The 22,266-nt window shown below is 59.7% G+C and overlaps 1 protein-coding gene and 2 long non-coding RNA genes across 6 annotated transcripts in view; all 3 read left to right on the top strand.

Moving 5' to 3' along the window:
- RBM33 (RNA binding motif protein 33) overlaps positions 1 to 22,266 on the top strand; it is a 40,845-nt gene that overhangs the window by 7,169 nt on the left and 11,410 nt on the right. For 2 of the 3 annotated variants that reach the window (XM_060196853.1, XM_060196852.1), the window contains exons 2-10: positions 914 to 992; positions 5,045 to 5,093; positions 6,967 to 7,040; positions 7,971 to 8,271; positions 10,921 to 11,092; positions 13,594 to 13,793; positions 14,387 to 14,651; positions 17,301 to 17,359; positions 21,916 to 22,057. In XM_060196853.1, the coding sequence (XP_060052836.1) occupies positions 914 to 992; positions 5,045 to 5,093; positions 6,967 to 7,040; positions 7,971 to 8,271; positions 10,921 to 11,092; positions 13,594 to 13,793; positions 14,387 to 14,651; positions 17,301 to 17,359; positions 21,916 to 22,057 (1,341 nt within the window). The remainder of the gene's footprint in view (positions 1 to 913; positions 993 to 5,044; positions 5,094 to 6,966; positions 7,041 to 7,970; positions 8,272 to 10,920; positions 11,093 to 13,593; positions 13,794 to 14,386; positions 14,652 to 17,300; positions 17,360 to 21,915; positions 22,058 to 22,266) is intronic. The other variant, XM_060196855.1, reaches the window with a different exon arrangement.
- Positions 17,371 to 18,698, top strand: LOC132539963 (uncharacterized). Its single transcript, XR_009551265.1, has 3 exons — positions 17,371 to 18,111; positions 18,184 to 18,294; positions 18,328 to 18,698. It is a non-coding gene; the product is annotated as an uncharacterized LOC132539963 (long non-coding RNA).
- Positions 19,359 to 21,225, top strand: LOC132539817 (uncharacterized). Of its 2 annotated transcripts, none has more exons than XR_009551106.1 (3): positions 19,359 to 19,436; positions 19,503 to 19,683; positions 19,796 to 21,225. It is a non-coding gene; the product is annotated as an uncharacterized LOC132539817 (long non-coding RNA). The 2 variants fall into 2 exon arrangements; XR_009551107.1 differs by having other exon boundaries at positions 19,366 to 19,473; positions 19,536 to 19,683.

Raw genomic sequence — 22,266 nt, 5'->3', positions numbered from 1 at the left:
GGGCACCGCGTGCTGCCTTGGCCCCCCACCCCAGAGCCCTGGGGCGGCTTCTCTCCCCAGCTCCAGCTGGCCCTGGCCCTGACCCTGTTCCTGACAGGCTGTGGGGTGGCCCAGATGGAGCCCCTGGACAGGAGAGTGTGGGCTGCACCTCCCGCCTCTGCCTCTGCTCCCCCTCTGTGGGGCTGGGCTATTACGTGTGCGAGGACCCGGATTCGAGCCCCCGGCTCTGCCTGCAGAGGGAAGGCCATGAAGGGCCCTCTCTGCCCCTTTCCTTTTCAGTTTCTGTGTGTCTATCCAGAGGACCTGACCCCGTGAATGGCTAAACCAAGTCTGTGCGCAAGGCCTGGCGGGGCAGCCAGCCAGAGCTCAGCAGGCTCCGGGCTTTCTCTCTGTCTCTGTCTCTGTCTCTGTCTCTCATGAAATGAGTGGACGAGGTGGGAAGGGGAAAGAGGCGGCGAGGCGCCCGGACCTTCTACTCCCTCAGCTGCAGGTGCCGCCACCCCTCTAGGATTTCAGGAAGCTTTGTCACCTGGATTTATTCTCTCGGTCGAGATGGCCGGCTGGTAAACGGGGAGGAAGGGGGAGGCAGGAGACAGAGAGACACCTTTGGCCCCGTGTCATCTGCAGAGCTTCCCCTGCGAGTGGGGACAGGGCCCTAGCCCCGGTCCTGTGCCCCGTACCAGCCTCTGCCGCGCTGCCCTGTTAGGAGCTGCCGTCCCCCTGGGGCTCCCCCCTCCCCTGCCGGCCGCTCTTCCAGGAGCTACCCCAGCCCCGTCTGTGCGTCTGTGCTCTCGGCACAGGGCCATCGCCAGCCCCAGGGATCCCGCAGGCCCAGACTGTGACTTGGGCCTGGGGTGGGGAGCTGAGCAGGGCCGCCCCCATGACTGACGACTCTCCTGCCCTCTCCCTGCAGATGACGACTTCGACCAGTTTGACAAGCCCGGCGCTGAGCGGTCCTGGAGGAGAAGGGCCGCCGACGAGGACTGGGACAGGTAGGGCCTCCCAGGGCCATGTGCCCCCCCCCCCAACCAGGACTGTTCCCCCCCCCCCCCCCGACTGTTTGCTCACACGCTGCCTGGGCTTCGGCGTCAGCACGCCACCAGGTTTCCAGGTTGCTTCCCCTCAGCCCTGCTGAGCTCTGGCTGACAGTGGAACTACTGATCGAACCTGGGGCCTCAGAGCCTCAGGCAGGGGTCTGCAGACTTCTGTGCCATCTCCCTGTTGTTTTTATCACTTTTTTTTTTAAGTTTGATTTTTTAAAAAAATTTTTAAAATTTTTTAAAAATACTTATTTTCCTTTAAAAATCTTTTTTTATATTTTTCTTTCTGTTGCCCTTGTTGCTTTTTTTTAATTGTTTTTATTGATGTCGCCTTTGTTGGATAGGACAGAGAGAAATGGAGAGAGATGGGGAAGACAGAGAGGAGGAGAGAAAGACAGACACCTGCAGACCTGCTTCACCGTCTGTGAAGCGACTCCCCTGCAGGTGGGGAGCCAGGGGCTCGAACCGGGATCCTTACACCGGCCCTTGCGCTTTGCGCCACGTGCGCTTAACACGCCGCTCTACCGCCTGACTCTCCATGCTATCATTCTTGTTATTCTTTCTCCCAAATCCCTGCTCAGCTCTGGCTGACGGTGGAGCTGGGGACTGAACTGGGGTTCTCAGCCTCCAGCGGGAGAGTCTGTAGACCCCTGGGCCGTGCCTGCCCCACGTTACTGGGGGAGGAGGTCTGCAGACCCGCGCACAGGCAGGCAGGCAGCCTGAGCTGAGTCCCCTGTACCTGTGGTCTGCAGTGGGGAGCTGGCGCGGGGTGGGTGCAGGCTGTGTGGGAAAGCTGCAGCTGAGCGGCCGGGCTGGCCTGCTGTGCCTCCTATCCCATCCCCTCTTGTCCTGTCCTGTCTCCTCTAGTCCCATCCTCTCCTGTCTCCTCCCATCCTGCCCCATTCCCTCCCGTCCTGTCCCCATCTGTCCTCTCCCCATTCCTTTTAGTCCTGTCCCTTCCTGTCCTGTCCCATCCCCTCCTGTCCTGTCTCCTCCAGTCCCGTCCTCTCCTGTCCCCTCCCATCCTGCCCCATCCCCTCCCGTCCTGTCCCCATCTGTGCTCTCCCCATTCCTTTTTGTCCTGTCCCTTCCTGTCCTGTCCTGACCAGCTGCCCAGGGCAGTGCTCTCAGGCTGCACTTGGTGACGGTGCTGCTGGGACTTGGTGTGTGTGCCTGGTGACGCCTCCTAGTTTGTGTCAGTGGGCCTTGGACAGTTGGCTCGGTCGGGTTTCCGGTCTTTGCGCACATTAGTCGACACGCTTGCTGAGCTGTTGTGACTGCCGCAGGCCCTGCTTAGACCTGGGGCTGAGCCATGGGACTGACTGACAGACAGACTCTCGGCCCACAGAGACGTCTTGCTTGTGTGTGAGTTTAGCACGCTCAGGCGGGACCCTTTAGAAAAGATTTCACTTAGTTGTTATTTATCCACAGAGCCCTGCTCGGCTCCGGCTGACGGTGGTGCTGGGACTGAACCCAGGGCCTTTGGTGCCTCAGACCCGAAGTTCTTTGCAGAACTGTTGTGCTGCCTGCCCAGCCCTCGCTCGCTGTTTTTTCATGAGAGGTCCAGAGAGACGTGAGCCCTGCTCGTCCCTGGCTTCTGATGGTGCTGGGCCTTGAACCTGCGACCTCACAGCTCCAGGGGGAGAGAGAGAGAGATGCCTTCCTTCCATTGCCTTGGGCACCTCGGCCCACCAGGGCCTTGCCCAGGCTGCGCCCTCCCACCAGGCACGGGGGGGGGGTGACGGCACCTGCCCCCAGAGGGTCACGCACATGCCATTCCTCCAGAGACAGAGACAGAGACCGCCCCTCAGGCCAGGTGCTTGGGGACGAGTGTGAGAGGACAGGGCTTTGCTCAAATGGGTCGCCTGGGCCCTCCTGGGTCCGTTGCTTCTCCGTGGCTCTGGCACGTCATCTCTTTCTCCAGCAGGGCGGGGGGTGGGTGTGAGGGGCTTTTGCAGGGTGACTTCAGGCTGCTTCTGGGACTCGAAGGGTTGTCCACAGCTGCATTTCGCTATGGCTCTGTGCCCGCAGTCCTGGGGAGCCTGACCCCACTGTGGCCCAGAGCCCACAGACATCTGTGACCGGCCTGTGATGTGTGTGCACAGCCTAGAGCCTGTCTGCTGACTGCTTTCTGCTCTGGGTCCGGATCTTCCTGGGGCAAAGAGATGGTGCCGTGGTGCGAGCTACACCTCCAGAACCACCCTGCGCGGGAGCTGAGCAGCACTCTGGGCTCTCTGGCTAAAGAGAGTCATCGAAAAATACTTTAAATGGACTGGGGGATGATACAGGGGTTCTGCAAAGACTCTCCTGCCAGAGGCTCTGAGGTCCTGGATTCCGCGCCCAGCACCACTGTCAGCCTGGGCTGAGCAGGGCTGTGGGTTATGACACTAGTGCTAATAGCAGGCCAAGGAAGACAGCACAGTGGTTCTGCAAACAGACTCTTCTGCCTGAGGCTCTGCGGTCCCAGGTTCAGTCCCCAGCTCCACCATCAGCCAGAGCTCAGCAGGGCCCTGAACACACTCACTTACTCATCTACTCTCTTTCTCTCTCCCTCTCCCTTCCCCCTCTCTCTTTACCTCTCTTCCATTAAGCCAAAGTAAAATGTCTAAAAATATATTAAAGGGGCTGGGCAGACAGCACAGGGGTTCTGCCAAAGACTGCTGCCTGAGGGTCTGGGGACCCAGGTTCCATCCTCAGCACCACCATCAGCCAGACTTAGCTCTGGGAGATGACGATGATGATGATGATGGAGAAACACAACAGTGGTTCTGCAAAAGACTCCCTGCCTGAGGTGTAAATAAAATGAAGTGTTTAGGGAGTTGGGCGGTAGCACAGTGGCGCAGGTGGCGCAAAGCACAAGGACCAGTGTAAAGATCCCAGTTTGAGATCCTGGTTCGAGTCCTGGCTCCCCACCTGCGGGGGAGTCGCTTCCCAGGCGGTGAAGCAGGTCTGCAGGTGTCTGTCTTTCTCTCCCCTCTTTGTCTTCCCCTCCTCTCTCCATTTCTCTCTGTCCTATCCAACAATGATGACATCAATAACAACAGCAATAATAACTACAACAATAAAACAAGGGCAACAAAAGGGAATAAATATTAAAAAAAAAAATAGGGAGTCGGCTGTAGCGCAGCGGGTTAAGCGCACGTGGCGCAAAGCGCAAGGACCGGCCTAAGGATCCCGGTTCAAGCCCCCAGCTCTCCACCTGCAGGGGAGTCGCTTCACAGGCGGTGAAGCGGGTCTGCAGGTGTCTGTCTTTCTCTCCCTCTCTGTTTTCCCTTCCTCTCCATTTCTCTCTGTCCTATCCAACAACAACAAAAACAAGGGCAACAAAAGGGAAAATAAATCAATAGTAAAAAAAGAAAAGGAAATGCTTAAAGAGCACATTAAAGGAGGCCGGGTGGTGCTGCGCCGGGTTGACTGCGCGTTGCTGTGCTCAAGGGCTCAAGCATGCCTCTCTGTCTCCCCCTTCATTTTCTGTTTGTCCTATCAAACAAAAACCTATTTTTAAAACACATGGAAAGGTGTGTTTTCCTAGAACAAGAACCAAGCTCAGCGGTGGTCATTTTTCACTAATCCAAATAGCCAGGAGAGCGTGTCTTAGCTTCCCGGTCCCTGGCTCGGTGTCTGACTGACTGGTCTCCGTGACGTAGGGTCTCTCCCAGCCCAGGGCAGCGCTGGAGGCAGGAGCCAGCTTGGGCCTTGAGCTTAGTGCTGCCTCTGCTGCTGCTCTGTGAGCAGACTGGAGGGAGGGAGCTCCTTGTGAGACCAGAGGCAGACTAGGGGCACACCGGAAGCATAGGGGCCGGGGGGTGCTCCGTGTAGTGAGGGCGCCCCTTGGACTCACCCGATACCGCCTTTGCCTTTGGAAAGAAATGCTTCTCTAATGGAGGCGGAGGCAGAGGAGGATGGAGTGAGGGAGGGAGAACGTGCAGAGAGGGCCGAGCCCACGCACCGTGCTGGCTGCTTGGGCTAATGCACACCGTGTCTGTCTGTCTGTCTCTCACCAGTGAGCTGGAGGATGACTTGCTCGGGGAGGATCTGCTGTCTGGCAAAAAGGTAAGCGCGAGCCCCCGGGAGATGGGGGCCATGCAGCGTGCCTGCTGCCGTGCCAGGGCCTGGGGTCGGGGCTGCAGCTGTCTCTCCCTCTGTGTGTCTCCACCACCCTCCTCAACTCTCCGTCCTGTGTAAAGAAATGGCCAAGAATGGCCGCTGGAGTGTGGATTCCTCAGGCCCCGGCGGCGGCCTCGGTAGCCGGATAAACAGAGTAGAGTCACCTGGCGAACCTGAGGTGTGAGCGCACCTGCTGCTCTGAAGCTCGGGGACGCGTGCACGTTTGGGAGCCGATGGGCCGGGTGGAGGCACATCTGGTTGAGCGCACACGTGACACTGCGTGCGTGTGCGCGCAAGGACCCGCATTCGTGTCCTGGTCCCCACCTGCAGGGGGGAAGCTTCACGAGTGGTGGAGCAGGGCTGCAGGGGTCTCTGACTCTCCCTCTGGATCACCCCTTCGCTATCGATTTTCAGCTGTCTCTATCCAATAAGATAAAAAAGATTTGTGAGCTAAAATACTTCTATGCCAAGCTAATTTCTCCGTGAACTGAATCCCGCATGGTGATCTGTCTGCCTTGCCGCATCCACATGCCTCTCAGCAGACTGATGCTGTGCTGGCGGGGACAGAAGCTGCCATTTGCTCTGAGGGAGGCTTGTGTTTGGCAGACTGAGCCTGGAATTCAGATCAGTAAGAATAAAGCCTGAGGTGAACCTTCCTGTCCCTTCTGACCCTTTTGGTATCATCACTGTGTATGTATCTTTGTGTGGCGTGGACGTGCCTTTCTTTTAACACGTTTTGAACTTTATAAGAATTTGCATTGAAAGTAGAACACCACTCCTGTGAGAATGTCACACATCAGAAAAGGCAGCAGCAAATGCTGGAGAGGTTGTGGGGACAAAGGAGCCTCCTCACTGCTGGTGAGGATGTCAGTGGTCAGCCCCTGTGGAGAGCAGTCTGGAGACTCTCAGAAGGTTGGAAGTGGACCTGCCCATAGACCCTGCCAGTCCTCTCCTGGGGACAGATCCTCAGGAACCCAACACACCCATCCAGAAAGATCTGTGTGCACCTGTGTTCACAGCAGCACAATGTGTAACAGCCCAAACCTGGAAGCAACCCAGGTGTCCAACAACAGATGAGTGGCTGAGTATGTTATAGTGTAGATACACAATAGAGTACTACTCAGCTGTGAAAAAGGATGACGTAACCTTCTTTCCCTCATCCTGGATGGAGCTTGGAGTCCTGTGAAGAGAGATGAGCTGGACATGGGCATTGGCAGGTCGATCTACACCCCCAGCCAGAGATAGACATGGAGAGGGAAGGGGAAGGAAGGAGAGGGAAAGAGAAAGAGAGACACTCGCAGCCCTGCTCCACTGCCTGTGAAGCTCCCTCTCTGCAGGTGGGGATTGGGGGCTTGAACCCGCATCCTTGTGTCTGGTAACTTTTTCTGCTCTACTGGGTGTGCCACCACATGGCGCCAAAGTTGTTTTGATGAAAGGTGTTAGTACCACCATGTGCAGAAGAAGGAAGCGCGGTCCTCACAGCAGGGTCCTGGCATGGTGGTTCTGCAGAGGGCTCCACAGTCCCAGGTTCAGTCCCCTGTACTACCGTCAGCTGGAGCTGAGCAGGACTCTGGGACCAATATAGACGGAGTGGTCCTCACACATCTGCTCCCTCTCAGTCCCGGGGTTAGGGCAGGCAGGCTGGGCTGTGCGGAGTGTGCGGAGTGGGCTTGAATGCGGAGCCCCACTGTGCCCTGGCTGCTGTTCTCAGGACAGTCCCGCAGGTGGGGCATCCTCGGCACGGCACGCGGGGGGACGGGCTGCGTCTGCTCTCTGCTTTCTGCGTGCCGTGCCTTAACTCCTCTTCTTGTTTTCACAGAACCAGTCGGACTTGTCAGACGAAGAGCTCAACGATGATCTTCTGCAGAGTGATAACGAAGATGAGAATTTCAGGTAGAGACGAGCTCACGGGTTGTGGGCTATTTGTATTGACGGGGAGCTGTGGCGGGCGCGTGGTCCCGGCACACCCGGTAGTCTGTCTCCTGCTGTTCTCGGGGACGCGCATGCGTTTTCTCAGGCGGATCCGTCCTTAAAGCCAGTGTCTGTCCGGCTGAGGTGACCTCCAGGCCCCCTACAGCTGGAGACCGGGCAGGGGGTCGGATTCTGCCGCGGCACTTGGAGCTGCTTTTTCCTTTTGCCTTGTCACTGCTTCCGCTCACTCCGGGCCGGTGTTCGGATTTCGCCAACAGCGTCGGTGGGTTTCAGTGCCCACATGCTGCCCTCACCACTGCCGCTGGCCCTTTATACTTCCTCTCCCTTCTTGTCATGGAGGCAGAAAGAGAGGGAGACGGGCAGTGAGGCACAGCCAGCTCTCGCTGCTTACTGCTCACCATGCTCTGCCCTGAAGGCGGGGTTGGGTCACCCGTGCGCTCAGCTGGGGTATCCCCCAGCCTCCTAGACCGGCTGGTCGGGGCTCTCGCTCGAGCAAGTTACCCTGACCGCGGGAGCTCTGAGCGGGGCGGTCTTACTGTCTGGAGGCCAGGAAGCCCAGCAGCACAGTGCCAGCTGGTCGGGTTCTAGCGAGGACCCGCCTTCCTGTGTCCTCACGGGTGGGAGCCCTTTGGGGGTCTGCTCCGGACCAGTCCGTCCTCTTGACCTGACGCTCATGTGACTTCACCTCTGACACTTGGTGTGTCACTAGGCTTCCGGGCCTGCGCTGTGCGGGGAGGAGGAGGGCTTGGACACGGTAGCCATGTAGAGTGCTCCCAGCCCCCGAGCTATTTTGTGCCCCTCCCTCAGTGCCCCTGCAGTGCCACCCGCCCCACCCTGTCAGCGTAGCCACCATCCTGCCCGCTCTCAAGTGCTCCCTCTATGCTCCTCTAGTGCCCAGGGCGTCACCCTCGGCCTCAACGCCTCGGCCACCATGGTCACGTCCTTCCAACTGTCCGACACCAAGGACCCATCTGCGGAGCCGGAGTCTGAGTACGAGCAGGGGGAGGAGGAGGCGGGCTATAAGGCGGCCGGCCCGGAGCTGTACAGCCGGGCGTACCCTGAGGAGGGGCCCTATGGAGGCCCCGAGGCCGAGCTGCCTGAGGACCCAGAGTACGTCGGGGAGCCCGAGGAGCCGCCCTACAGCGACGAGGTGCTGGACATCGAGGTCAGCGAGCCTCTGGACGAGTTCGCAGTGAGTCGAGTCTCGGGGAGGCCGTGGGAGCCTTTGTCTCTCTCTGGGCCGCGACACAGCCTGTGAGGGAGGGACTGTGACCTTGAGGCCGCCTCCTTCCTTCCTGGAAGAGCCACATTGTGAGCCCCTCCCGCCCCCGCCCGAGGGGCTCCTGTCACCGGGAGTGCTTAATGCCGAGGACGAGGCCTTATCCGCGCCACATCTGATAACCGCCTGCCAGGTGAAAAGATTATTGACCCGCTAAAGACGTGGCCATGCTGATGCCCGTGTGATTGATGGCCCGGAACCCGGGCCGTGCAGCGTGAATAGAGAGGTCGCAGCTTCGCTTAGGATGCGGCTGCCTCAGACAGTCTTTATCTTGATCAGGGAGCCGAGGGGTGGGTGCGGACGCCAGATGACCCGGATAGGTGCCTGGGAAGCTGGAGCTCGCCAAGGACATCGCGGGGACGGTGGGCTTCGGCTCGGCCTCAGGCGGGGAGCTTGCTGGAGAAGGAAGCCCCCCCCCAAGTCTGGGAGGGCCACTTGGTGCCTTGGGCCGGGCTGTGCGGGGCTGTGTGTGTCCCTGGTGCTGAGGCTTGGGCTCGTTGCCCTTTGACGCCCGCCCGCTGCCACGCACGCCGTCCCCGTCCCCATGAGAGGCGCAGCGTGAACGGGAGGGGATGGGGTTCCGCGGGCACCTGGCTGTCTGGGTGCCTCCCAGGGTAGATGGCAGGTGGGCACGGCCCTCGGGGGGGGGGGGGCTCCACTCCCTGACTGGTGGGCGATGTTCTCCAGCCCCCGTCCAGAGAGCTGGCCATCTGGAGTCCAGCCTGGTGTCCATGCCACGCTCCTGGCCTTTTTTCTTTCTTTAGATCTTTTTACTAGTTTATTCTTGTTAGAGAGAAGTAGGGAGAGAGAGAACCAGAGCATCGCTGGGAGCCTTCCCTCATTGCCTCACCTGCTGAGTCGGAAGCCGGTTCAAGTCCCCAGTCCCCGCCTGCGTGGGAGAGGGAGACTTAGTGAAGGGTGGGACAGTGTTACAGGGAGTCTCTCTGCCTCTCATCCTCTGCCAGAAAGAACAGGGGCCAGCAGTGCAGGCAGCATGCAGGCAGCGCCCTGGTGGCCAAAGGGAGTCAGTGAAATAGACTGTTCTCCCCCGAGTTTGGAGCAGACAAGCCTCTGAGCGTCCGTGACAGTGTCGGGAGAGAGGGAGGGCACCCCAGTGCTGTCCACAGTGCTGCGGTGTCTGCTTTGTCTCTCCCTCTCTCCTCTATTTATTATTGCATGGAGACAGAGAAACTGAGAGGGGAGAGAAAGGAGAGAGACGGAGACGCCAGCAGCCCTGTGTCACTGCTCCTGATGCTTTCCGCCCACAGGTGGGGAGCAGGGGCTCAGACCCAGGCCCCTGCGGACTGTAGTGTGTGCGCCTAATCAGTCGCGCCTCTGCGGGGCCCTGTCTTTCCCTCTTGTCTGACTGAAGGAGAGAATATTCTCATAGAGCAGGGGAGCCCCTAGCGCCAAAATAAAAACGAGAGAGGGAGTCGGGCTGTAGCGCAGAGGGTTAAGCGCAGGTGGCGCAAAGCACAAGGACCGGCATAAGGATCCCGGTTCGAACCCCGGCTCCCCACCTGCAGGGGAGTCGCTTCACAGGCGGTGAAGCAGGTCTGCAGGTGTCTATCTTTCTCTCCCCCTCTCGGTCTTCCCCTCCTCTCTCCGTTTCTCTCTGTCCTATCCAACAACGACGACAATAATAACTACAACAATAAAACAACAAGGGCAACAAAAGGGAATAAATAAATAAAATATTTAAAAAAACTTTTTAAAAAATAATAAAATAAAAATAAAAACAAGAGAGAATCCAGCTGGCTTTTTAGCCCTTGCTCTGTGGAGTGAGGCTGTGGGGCCAGGGCACCCTTGCTGGGTGGCAGAGTGGGTCCCGCACCCCGAGGCCGGGCCCAGTGGCCGCTGCGGGCCGCAGATGAGCCGGAAGGCGTGACCTCATCTTGGTGACTGCGCAGGTGGGGGTCCCCGTGAGAGGAGAGGCCCCTCACTTGTGACTGGGGTGGCGTCTCCAGCTGTGCTGCTTGACCCTGGCCACAGGCCCGTCGCCACCTGAGTCCTGTCCTGTCATCACCCGGCAGCTTTCTAGACAGGAGACGGGGGCCAGACGCACAGCGTGGGAGCTTCCCCGTGTGTGGTGTCCGGGTTCCGGCCACACTTGGTGACGGCAGCCCACAGAGACTCGTGGAGGGAATGAGGCCAGCACCCGGGAGGGGCCCTCGGCTGCCTCCTGCCCCAGGCAGGACACCGACCCCGGGGCGCCATGCGGAGGGGCCACTTCCGGGAGAGACCCTTTGGCTTTGGCACCAGCGGCAGGAGTGAGCTCGGGGTGACGGGGGCAGACGGGACACTTTGCTCCTGCCACCTCAGAGCCAGGGTGGCCTAGTGGCATACGGGTAGAGGGAGGGGTGCGGCCGGAGACTGGTGAGCCGCCCAGCACCCGGTTTCAGCCATCTAGGGGCTGCGGCTCTGTGTCCACAAGCCCACAAAGCAGCTGTGCACTGAGGCAGAAGTGCCTTCTGTTGCTGCTCAGGGAGGCTCGTCAGCTCAGCTCTCGTCTGTGTCCTGAGGGCAGGTGTGGGCTCAGCTCCCGTCTGTGTCTCCGTGCAGGGGGCTGTTGACGCTCTGGAGCTGCAGAAGGAGGTGAAGGACGAGTCTGATGAGGAAGACGATGAGGACGAGGAGTCCGGCCGGTTACGGTTCAAAACGGAGAGGAAAGAGGGCACGATCATCAGGCTCTCGGATGTGACGAGGGAGAGAAGGAACATTCCAGAAACTTTGGGTAACTTGTCTTTTCTGCCTCTGCTTTCTCCTCGGCTCCCTTGGCAACACTGGACAGGCTCCGGGGCCACCTGGTTCAGCGTCACTGTGATCCTCGGCCGGGGCTTTCCTTGGGCCGCCGCAGCCTCTGCATTTTGGCCCTGGGCTTCCCCTGGCTGTGCCCAGTCAGGACGTCAAGCTGCAGCTGCCTTGGGGCTGCCTGGGGCAGCTGACGGGAAGGGGTCTGAGGGGACCTTCAGGGAGAGGTGGGGCCAGGGTGAGACTGGCCGTGACGACAGACGGACGGACGGCACCGCTGTCCTGGGAGGTGGCGCGGGGCCCGGGCCACTTCGACTCGGCTGCAGAACTGGGAAGTCGACAGCTGCCTGGGCCTGAGGCTGGCACCCCAGCTGGCAGTTGCCGTTCCTCGTGCTTCCCGAAGGCCGCCCTGCCCCGCCCCGCCCCGCCCCGCCCGGTGCCCTGGCCGCGCTCTGACTGAGGCGTGGAGCCCGTCCTCCCTCCTTTGTCCCGCTCCTGCCCAGCCTTCTCCAGGCTGAAGCGAGGGTGTTGTTCAGGGCTGTCTTCACCCCCAGGTTCTCTCTGAGCTCCCGTCTGTTCGGTTTCGAACTCACTGTTCGGTTTCGGTGGGGGCCCAGAGGGAGAGAGAGCGCGGTGTGAACGCAGGACGCAGGACCTCGTGCTTCCAGGGCTGCTTCCGCCTGCTCATTTGCTTTCCCGAAGGCTTACTGGCTGTTTGGTTAAGGAGACAGAGAGAGAGAGGGAGGGAGAGAACCGAGCGACGGCCCAGCTCACGGCTGCCTCTTGCACACAGCTCGCGCGCTCTGGTGAGGCCCTGAACTAGGCCTCTGGGGATTAAGGTCTGCGGAAGCCTGACTCAGTTTTCCCAGGGCTGGCAGCCGACCGCGTACTTGGTCGGGCCGTGCGGAGAATGGCGGGGCAGGAGGCTGTGCGCTCAGGTCCTGGCTGAGGGGGCTTCCCGAGCCCCGCCCCTGCAGAGCAGGAGTCCCCACCACCTGCCCTCCCCGGCGAGTGCACTGGGATCTCCTGTCCCAGTGAGGGTGCTCGCGCTGGACCTTCCGGCCCAAAGGGTGTTTTGCCCCGAGCAGGGACCCTGCTGCAGGGTGCTTCTGCCCGCCTGAAGGCGGGGGGAGGCCCGCAGCTGGCACGGCCCGTCGACTTCTCGTTCCACTTGTCTTGTCGAGATGCCTCAGACTGTCGTGTTAACTCTTGCCAGATAAACGTGGCCGTGGCCGCCTGGCTCCCAGCTCTCAGGCGCGTCGCAGCCTCGCCGCAGCCTCGCCTTCTCTCAAGTCCCACTGCACAGCGACAGCTCAGGAGGAAGTGCTTCCTTTTGAGGCGGACGGGTCTTTGCTTTCAGAGCGCACTTGAGAGGGAATTAACACTGCAGCTGAAGTTACAAATGTAATTTCCCTCCTGTCATATTTTGGTGACCTTTTGTGACAGCTTGTCTCAATTGGAGGAGAGCGCTCTCACTTGCTGATTAGAGGTGTCACTTGAAACCATTTTATTACTGGGGATGGTGAAATTAATCTTGACACTCAGAACCACTGGAAAAATAATTGCTGATTCACCACAGAAAATGTGTCAGTGAACCGATCGTGTGGTGGAGATAAGGAGGTCGGCACTTATTCAGGGAGGTCAGATTTTCTTTGGAGTGGGGTCTCGAGTCATGGGGGGCGCGTGCAGGGCAGAGAGTGGAGGCTTGATGTAGCTGAGCGGCTCTCTGCTCTTCCTGTGGGGGCAGGAGGAAGGGCCCGGCTCCCTGGCCGGAAGGAGGGGCCGTGTATGCGGGAGCTGGCAGCTGTGCCCGCCTGTGTTGGGCCCGAGCCCTGTGCTCCGTGGAGAGAGCGCCCCTGGCTGACGCCTGTGGGTGAGATGGGCCTTCCCCCGGGACTGCTCCCCGGCTCCAGATCAGCCCGGCCCGATTTTCTCCCAGTCTTTAAAAAATAAAAAACAACAAATCTCGTAATTAATTCATCGGACGGGACAGAGGAACTGAGAGGGCAGGGAGATGGAGAGACCCCTGCGGGCGGGGCTCCCGGCCTCGCCCTCTGCCCTTCCCCGGGCCTCTTGCCCCCTCGCGGGCCTTCTTTTGTTTGGGTTGTTGTCCCCAGAGTGCCCGCCCTGGCTGCTCTTGCTGCCGCGCTCCTGGGGCCTTTTGTCCTGGCGCACAGGCGGGGGGGCTGACGGGCTCACTGCCCTGCCGCCCTCCCTGCCGGGGGTGCCCCCCTCTTTGTACCAAAGCCTTGAAGGTAGCAGCCATTTCTCCTCCTGAAGCTGAATGTCATCACAGGGCTCGCGATTTCTTCCCTTTCCTCTTTGATGTAACGAGACTAATAGGGTTTCTAGGTTATGGCGCCTCCACGAGCGGCCTCAGTGCTTCCCTTTGGTCTGCGCGGGTCTCCTGCCACCCCCTCAGGTGACGCGGGTCCCGGTCCGCCTGGCCCCCTGAGCCCCGCCCGCCCGCCCGTCTTCCCACAGAGCTGTCGGCGGAGGCCAAGGCCGCACTGCTGGAGTTCGAGGAGCGTGAGCGGCTGCACAAGCAGGGCCGCTACTCGCGGCGGGGAGGTCGCCGAGGAGGCCTGGTGGGCCGCGGTGCAGGGGACCAGCGGCGGGACGCCGGCGAGCGGGGACGTCCGAAGGAGCACAGGCCCGCCCTGCTGCCCACGCAACCGCCCATGGTGGGAGTCCGCGCCCCCACCACCCTGGGGAGGGGTTGGGGTCCCGGTTGGGGCCGGTGTCGGCCGCTCTGAGCTGTGGGCCATGGCCTGGCCTCTGGCCTTCGGGAGCGAGGCTTTCTCGCGTCTCCCCCCAGACGTCACGTGCCTCCCGGGACACGTCTGTTTAACGGGGGGCGTCTGTGGAGGCCCCTTCCCCCAAGAGGCCTGAGTGAAGGCCCAGCCACAGAGTAGCCAGCTGGTCTGCTGAGGACTCAGGGGCCGGCGTGCGGGGACCCCACGTGAGAGTGATTGTGGCTGTGGCTGCAACCTTATTCTCAGCCACAGAGCAGGGAAGCCTGTCCCTGCCTCCTCCCTCCTAGAGCCGAGCTACAGGGGCCTTCCAGGTCACCCTGTGTCTAGCATGGGTGTGACTACTGGGGTCTGCAAACTGGCCCTGGGTTGTCCTGTGGGGGGTCTGCACACTGGCCCTGGGTTGTCCTGTGGGGTCTGCATGGTGGCCCCGAGGTGTCGGGAGGGTCTGTAGGTCGGCCTTGTTGCCAGTGGCTGTGTGAGCCTCAGGCCAGTGCTCACGGGCTCCCTGCTTATCTCGGCAGACACACTCTCCGCGGCTCATGCCTCCCCCGCAGCCCCCGCAGCCCCCGCCGCCCCCGCAGCAGCCCATCCGCAGCCTGTTCCAGCAGCCGCCACCGCAGCCGCTGCTGCCCCCGCACCACCCCGCGCCTCCCCAGGGCCTGCACATGCCACCACCACTGGACGCCACCCGGGTGATGCTGACCCCGCCGCCCGGCACCCCGCAGCAGCCCAAGAACATCCACATCAACCCCCACTTCAAAGGGGCTGTGGTGGCGCCTGTGCAAGGTAGGTGCCGGCGGCCAGAGGCCGCACACGCTCTCACCACACGCCCTCCTGCTCTGGCCTGAGCCCGTGATGCCGCAGATCATTCCCGTGACCTTCTGCAAGTAGGGGTCTTCCTGTCCTGTGACCTACTGCAATTAGGGGTCTTCCTGTCCTGTGACCTTCTGCAATTAGGGGTCTTCCTGTCCCGTGACCTACTGCAATTAGGGGTCTTCCTGTCCTGTGACCTTCTGCAATTAGGGTCTTCCTGTCCTGTGACCTACTGCAATTAGGGGTCTTTCTGTCCTGTGACCTTCTGCAATTAGGGGTCTTCCTGTCCCGTGACCTACTGCAATTAGGGGTCTTCCTGTCCCATGACCTACTGCAATTAGGGGTCTTTCTATCCTGTGACCTTCTGCAATTAGGGGTCTTCCTGTCCTGTGACCTTCTGCAATTAGGGGTCTTCCTGTCCCGTGACCTACTGCAATTAGGGGTCTTTCTGTCCTGTGTCCTTCTGCAAATAGGGGTCTTTCTGTCCTATGACCTTTCTACAAATAGGGGTCTTCCTGTCCCGTGACCTTCTGCAAATAGGGGTTCTCCCTCCATGACCTTCTGCAAAGAGGGGGTCTCCCTCCATGACCTTCTGCAAATAGGGGTTCTCCCTCCATGACCTTCTGCAAATAGGGGGTCTCCCTCCATGACTTTCTGCAAATTGGGGTTCTCCCTCCATGACCTGCAAATAGGGGGTCTCCCTCCATGACCTTCTGCAAATTGGGGTTCTCCCTCCATGACCTTCTGCAAATAGGGGGTCTCCCTCCATGACCTTCTGCAAATTGGGGTTCTCCCTCCATGATCTTCTGCAAATAGGGGTTCTCCCTCCATGACCTTCTGCAAATTGGGGTTCTCCCTCCATGACCTGTAAATAGGGGGTCTCCCTCCATGACCTTCTGCAAATAGGGGTTCTCCCTCCATGACCTTCTGCAAATAGGGGGTCTCCCTCCATGACCTGCAAATTGGGGTTCTCCCTCCATGATCTTCTGCAAATAGGGGTTCTCCCTCCATGACCTTCTGCAAATTGGGGTTCTCCCTCCATGATCTTCTGCAAATAGGGGGTCTCCCTCTATGATCTTCTGCAAATTGGGGTTCTCCCTCCATGACCTTCTGCAAATAGGGGGTCTCCCTCCATGACCTTCTGCAAATTGGGGTTCTCCCTCCATGACTTTCTGCAAATAGGGGTTCTCCCTCCATGACCTTCTGCAAATTGGGGTTCTCCCTCCATGACTTTCTGCAAATAGGGGTTCTCCCTCCATGACCTTCTGCAAATTGGGGTTCTCCCTCCATGACCTTCTGCAAATAGGGGGTCTCCCTCCATGACCTGCAAATTGGGGTTCTCCCTCCATGATCTGCAAATAGGGGTTCTCCCTCCATGACCTTCTGCAAATTGGGGTTCTCCCTCCATGATCTTCTGCAAATAGGGGGTCTCCCTCTATGATCTTCTGCAAATTGGGGTTCTCCCTCCATGACCTTCTGCAAATAGGGGGTCTCCCTCCATGACCTTCTGCAAATTGGGGTTCTCCCTCCATGACTTTCTGCAAATAGGGGTTCTCCCTCCATGACCTTCTGCAAATTGGGGTTCTCCCTCCATGACTTTCTGCAAATAGGGGTTCTCCCTCCATGACCTGCAAATTGGGGTTCTCCCTCCATCACCTTCTGCAAATTGGGGGTCTTTCTCTCCCCTGGCTTCCACCTCTTCATGCCAGGGCAGGAGGGGTGGGGTGGGAGCCCTGAGTCCACACCAGCCTGGGCCGCCTGGATCCCGCAAGGAGGGCAGGGACTGAACCTGGGCCCCAGAGCCTTGCAGGCCTTTCTGCTGTGTCCCTGCCCTCTGCGCTGCAGTCCTAGATCTGTCTCCGCTGGTCACATGAGGGTGCTGCCCCGGGCTCGGAAACCCCAGCTAGCAGCTCGCTGACACGTGTGGGTTCATGCCGCGGCCTTGCCCTCGTCTCTGTGTCCCGACCTCTCCCGCGCTCTGTGGCTCCCCTCAGCCCCTGAGGGCGCAGCTCCAAGTGCTCTGAGGTGTAGGGCAGGACGTGGGGGTCGTCCCCGACACCGAGCCTGGGAGCTTGCTGGGGCCGCCCTTCCACGGCGCAGTTAGCACCCGGGCACAGTCCTGTCGGGAGTCAGGCTGGCCCAGCCCGGCCGGCTGTGCGGCTGGTGCACCACCCTCCTCCCGTCGAAGGCCAAGTCCTGGCTTGGCGCACGTGCAGAGTTGGTGGTCTGCAGGCTGTTATCCGGGCCGGGCGTGATTGCCCTGCTCCTGTGCGCGGGGATGGGCACACCCGTCTAGTCCTGTTTCTCGCAGGGTGCTGGAGCATTTAGGCGGACACTGGTCTTGAGCTGGGTAGGGAGGTGAGCTCGGTTTGCTGCCTGCACAGCCAGGCACAGGTGCAAGGAGGACAGAGGCTCTGACAGAGGGCGATGGGCTCTATGCGGGCGCGCTCACTCGAGGCGACTCCTGGGGTGCCCAGGTGAGCCGAGTCCTCCGCCGCACCTCAGCTCAGTGCGCTGCTGTCCAGGCCGTGCATGCGGCCGGCACTTCTTACTCGGCCGAGAGAGCTGGCAGCCTGCTTTCTCGCTGTGGCTGAGTGCTAATCTGACACGTCTTCCTCGCAGTGCCCTTGCTGCCCGTGCCGAGCCAGCCGAGAGCCGCCGTGGGACCCCAGAGATTCCCCGTGAGTAGCAGCAGACCCCACGCCGACAGGGCTGAGCACACACTCAGCGGGGCGTGCAAATACAGCAAATACAGGCGGGTTGGCTATGTAGAAGTTTGAGGATTCGTAAATATTGACAGTAATTTTTCAACTGGAAAATGTTTGTCAAAAGCTTAAGGTCAGTGGGTTTTTGAGAATAGAATTAATTTTGCTGAACTCTGAAATTGTTGAATCAGGATTACCGGTAGAATGCCTTTCGTCTTGAAGAATATGAATTTTGATTTTTGGGACTGCCTGGGCAAGGTTCGGTGAGAAAGAGCCCGCCTTCACCAGAGGATGTCGGGGCTGCCTGAGGGCTGGCAGACAGCCCAGCCTGTGGGGCGCAGGATTCCAGGGTACGGCGGGAAGGCCTGCTGCCCTCAGAGCGCAGAGGTCCCAGTGAGGCCGTTGGGTTGGGACCGCCAGCTGAAGGCTTCTTTCAGAAACACTTCAGAGAGAGAGCACCTGCCACCTTCCCGCCAGGCGGTGCACGCGTGACTCTCCCCTGCTCCTGGAACCTAAGCGGTTGTCGCAACCACTCCAACCCATGAGAGGTGTCCGTAGGAGGTGGATGTTTGTTCACATCAGTTTGAGTTTCTGGTTGGTTCCTGAAAACCTGGTGGTTAGTCAGAGGGAAAGAGCATTGTTGCAGATGGGCAGATCTGACTGACAGGCATTGTAGCAGACAGTGGGGCAGGTCTGACTGACTGGCATTGTAGCAGACAGTGGGGCATGTCTGACTGACAGGCATTGTGGCAGACAGGGGCAGGTCTGGCTGACTGGCATTGTTGCAGACAGTGGGGCAGGTCTGACTGACTGGCATTGTAGCAGACAGTGGGGCAGGGTTGACTGACCGGCATTGTTGCAGACAGTGGGGCAGGTCTGACTGACTGGCATTGTAGCAGACAGTGGGTCAGGTCTGACTAGCATTGTTGCAGACAGTGGGGCAGGTCTGGCTGACTGCCATTGTAGCAGACAGTGGGGCAGGTCTGACTGACTGGCATTGTTGTAGACAGTGGGGCAGGGTTGACTGACTGGCATTGTAGCAGACAGTGGGACAGGTATGACTGACCGGCATTGTTGCAGACAGTGGGGCAGGTCTGACTGGCATTGTTGCAGACAGTGGGGCAGGGTTGACTGACTGGCATTGTAGCAGACAGTGGGGCATGTCTGACTGACTGGCATTGTAGCAGACAGAGGGGCAGGTCTGACTGACTGGCATTGTAGCAGACAGTGGGGCAGGTCTGACTGGCATTGTAGCAGACAGTGGGGCAGGGTTGACTGACTGGCATTGTTGCAGACAGTGGGGCAGGTCTGGCTGACTTGCATTTTAGCAGACAGTGCGGCAGGTCTGACAGACTGGCATTATTGCAGACAGTGGGGCAGGTCTGACTGGCATTGTAGCAGACAGTGGGGCCGGTCATACTGACTGGCATTGTAGCACACAGTGGGGCAGGGTTGACTGACTGGCATTGTAGCAGACAGTGGGGCAGGGTTGACTGACTGGCATTGTTGCAGACTTGGGGCAGGTCTGACTGACTGGCATTGTAGCAGACAGTGGGGCATGTCTGACTAGCATTGTGCACACAGTGGAGCAGGGTTGACTGGCATTGTAGCAGACAGTGGGGCAGGGTTGACTGACTGGCATTGTAGCAGACAGTGGGGCAGGTCTGACTGGCATTGTTGCAGACAGTGGGGCCGGTCTGACTGGCATTGTTGCAGACAGTGGGGCTGGTCTGACAGACTGGCATTGTAGCAGACAGTGGGGCAGGTCTGACTGGCATTGTTGCAGACAGTGAGGCAGGGTTGACTGACTGGCATTGTTGCAGACAGTGGGGCTGGTCTGACAGATTGGCATTGTAGCAGACAGTGGGGCAGGGTTGACTGACTGGCATTGTAGCAGACAGTGGGGCAGGTCTGACTGACTGGCATTGTTGCAGACATTGGGGCAGGTCTGACTGGCATTGTTGCGGATAGTGATGCAGGTATGACAGACTGGCATTGTAGCAGACAGTGGGGCAGGGTTGACTGACTGGCATTGTAGCAGACAGTGGGGCAGGTCTGACTGACTGGCATTGTTGCAGACAGTGGGGCAGGTCTGACTGGCATTGTTGCAGTGGGGCAGGTCTGACTGGCATTGTAGCAGACAGTGGGGCAGGTCTGACTGACTGGCATTGTAGCAGACAGTGGGGGAGGTCTGACTGACTAGAATTGTAGCAGACAGTGGGGCAGGTCTGACAGACTGGCATTGTTGCAGACAGTGGGGCAGGTCTGACTGACTGGCATTGTTGCAGACAGTGGGGCAGGTCTGGCTGAGTTGCATTTTAGCAGACCGTGGGGCAGGTCTGACTCACTGGCATTGTAGCAGTACAGTGGGGCAGGGTTGACTAACTGGCATTGTAGCAGACAGTGGAGCAGGTCTGGCTGACTGGCATTGTAGCAGACAGTGGGGCAGGTCTGACTGACTGGCATTGTTGCAGACAGTTGTGCAATTCTGACTGGCATTGTAGACAGTGGGCTGGTCTGACTGGCATTGTTGCAAACAGTGGAGTAGATCTGACTGGCATTGTTGCTGACAGGCACCTGAGAGTGGCATTGTTATAGACAGTGGGGCAGGCCTGACTGACTGGCATTGTTGCAGACAGTGGGGCAGGATTGACTGATTGGCATTGTCTCCTCCAGGTAGTGGGACAGCAGCTCTGTGGTGCCGTGAGGGTGCGGATGCCACTGTGCCAGGGGGATGGGCACCTCATTCTGGAGTGATCCCTGGCACGGGGTGCCCTTCCAGTGCTCAGGGTCTGGGAGCAGTCCAGGCAGGGTGGGTGCGGAATTTAGGAGGATTAGCTCCAGCAGGGCTCCTGCCTGTTCGTGAGGTTAGTAAAAGGAGCGGGGCGGGGGGTGGGGAGGTGTCCCTGACTCTGTGCAGGTATTTAATTAGCCTCAGCAGAACACTACCGACCCTTTTAGGGGCTGATAAGTCACATAATAGCTCCGCTTGGCCGATTAACTCGGTGCCCGGTGACTCCTGCAGAGCTCTCGCCCCTTTCTCTGGAGCTGCGTTATCAGCTCTTCCTCAGTAGGATTAAGGCAGATACCATCATGCAATTAAGCAGAGATGCAAAAAAGAGGGTGGGTGACTGTGGGGTCCTCACAGCGCTGACCTCTCCCCTTGGACGCTGAGCGGGAGAGAAAGGCCCCCCTCCCTCAGGAGTGGAGCTGGGGGGCGGCGAGCGAGGTCTGCACTGTGCACCCAGGGTGGCTCTGTCCTGCAGGGAGTCGGTGCCTGGGAGTGGGTAATGCACGGTGGGCAGGGCCACGGCCTCACCCGCCCGGCTGCTCCTGGCACAGCGGAGTGCTCCAGCCTCCCTCTCTGGGGTGCCCTGCTCTGTGTCCCCACATCCTGCTTCTGAGCCTCAGAACCCCCAACAGGAGACCCACCCGGGGCTTCATTCTCCATGAAGCGTTACCCTCTGGCTTCCCAGGCAGGATAGCTGGCGAGTCGGGGCTCAGAGTGGCAGTCCCTAGAGCCCGCCCCGGGGATACTGAGTCAGGTTCTGAGACATGGAGGAGCTCACTCTCAGCTCTCAGCCCTCAGCCCTCAGCCCCCAGCCCAGCCATTTGGTGTGTAAGATCACGGCATCGCTTAAGGCTCAGCCAGAATGCTGAACTGCAGGGCAGGAGAGCCAGGGGGTCGTGGGAGGCCGCCTCAGACCACACCCAGCCCCAGCTGGAGAGCGCTGCCTCGGGGTATGTGCACGGTGCTGGGGGGCAGCGGACTTCCCAACTTGGTCTCAAGAGTGGCCCCCACTTCCCGGTGCTCCTTTGGCTGTGTCCGCCTTTACGGAGCGGAGCGGATCACAGACTTGCTCAGATAGACAGACCATCAGGGTTCTTTGTGTTTTGTTAAGTCGGCTTTGGATAGGGATGGAGAGAAGCTGGGGGGGAGAGGGGGAGAGGGTGGGGGTCACCTGCGGCCCTGCTCCACTGCTCGTGAAGCTTCCCCGCAGGTAGGGCTGGGTGCTTGAACCAGCTGGTGGCAAAAAAAAGGGTGTTTTTGTTGATTTATTTTGGATAGAGACAGGAAGTGGAGAGGGAGGGGTCACCTGCAGTGCCGCTTTGCCACTTACGGAACCGTCCCTTCAAGTGGGGGCCAGAGAACGTGATCTTGAAAGGATGGTTGTGTGGGTTCAAGATGGAGCCACGAGCTGACCCTCCTCAAGACTGACAGGTGGCGAGCGGGGGCACGGGGCTCTCCAGAGCCATTCCTGATGCCAGCCGTGGCCTTGGTTTGCTCAGTCTGGCTCTGCGGAGGCCACATCTGTAAGCTGTCACCAGCTCCGCGTTTCTCTGTGGCAACCTGGCGTCTGACATGTTTCCCCTCTTCCTGTCGACATACAAAGGCTGACCAGCTGCATCCCTCGGGGTGACTCCGCTTCCTGGTGGCGGTTGCTGTCCTGGTGCGGAGGGGGCGTCCGCAGAGAAAACCTTGGTTCCTGAGAAGGCGCCTCTCCGGGAGCTCACCCCCTTCTCTTCCTCAGGGCCCTCCGGAGTTCCCGCAGCACAGCCCCGGACCCGTCCCCAACGCTTTCAGCCAGCCTCCGAGACTCCCCCTGCAGGACCAGTGGAGGGCCCCGCCGCCCCAGCCCCAGCCCCCGGAGCGAGACCCTTTCTTCCTGGGAGGTAGGGGCTGGTGCGGGGCTGATGGGGCTGCCTGTCCTGCCTGCCATCCAGACGCTCAGACTGAACGGGAACATGGGACATCCAGACAGGGCCGCACGGCTCGCCTGGGGGAGAGAGGCCTGCAGGGCTGGGAGATTCTTCACTGTCTCCCCACTCCCGCCTCCCTCTCCTGAAACAAAGAGGGTAGAAACGCCCCCTGAAAAATGGAG

This window comes from Erinaceus europaeus, chromosome 8, assembly GCF_950295315.1.
Source record: "Erinaceus europaeus chromosome 8, mEriEur2.1, whole genome shotgun sequence".
NCBI classification, from domain to species: domain Eukaryota; kingdom Metazoa; phylum Chordata; class Mammalia; order Eulipotyphla; family Erinaceidae; genus Erinaceus; species Erinaceus europaeus.
Note: the sequence above shows the minus strand (reverse complement) of the source record. Positions and strands in the feature narration are given on the sequence as shown.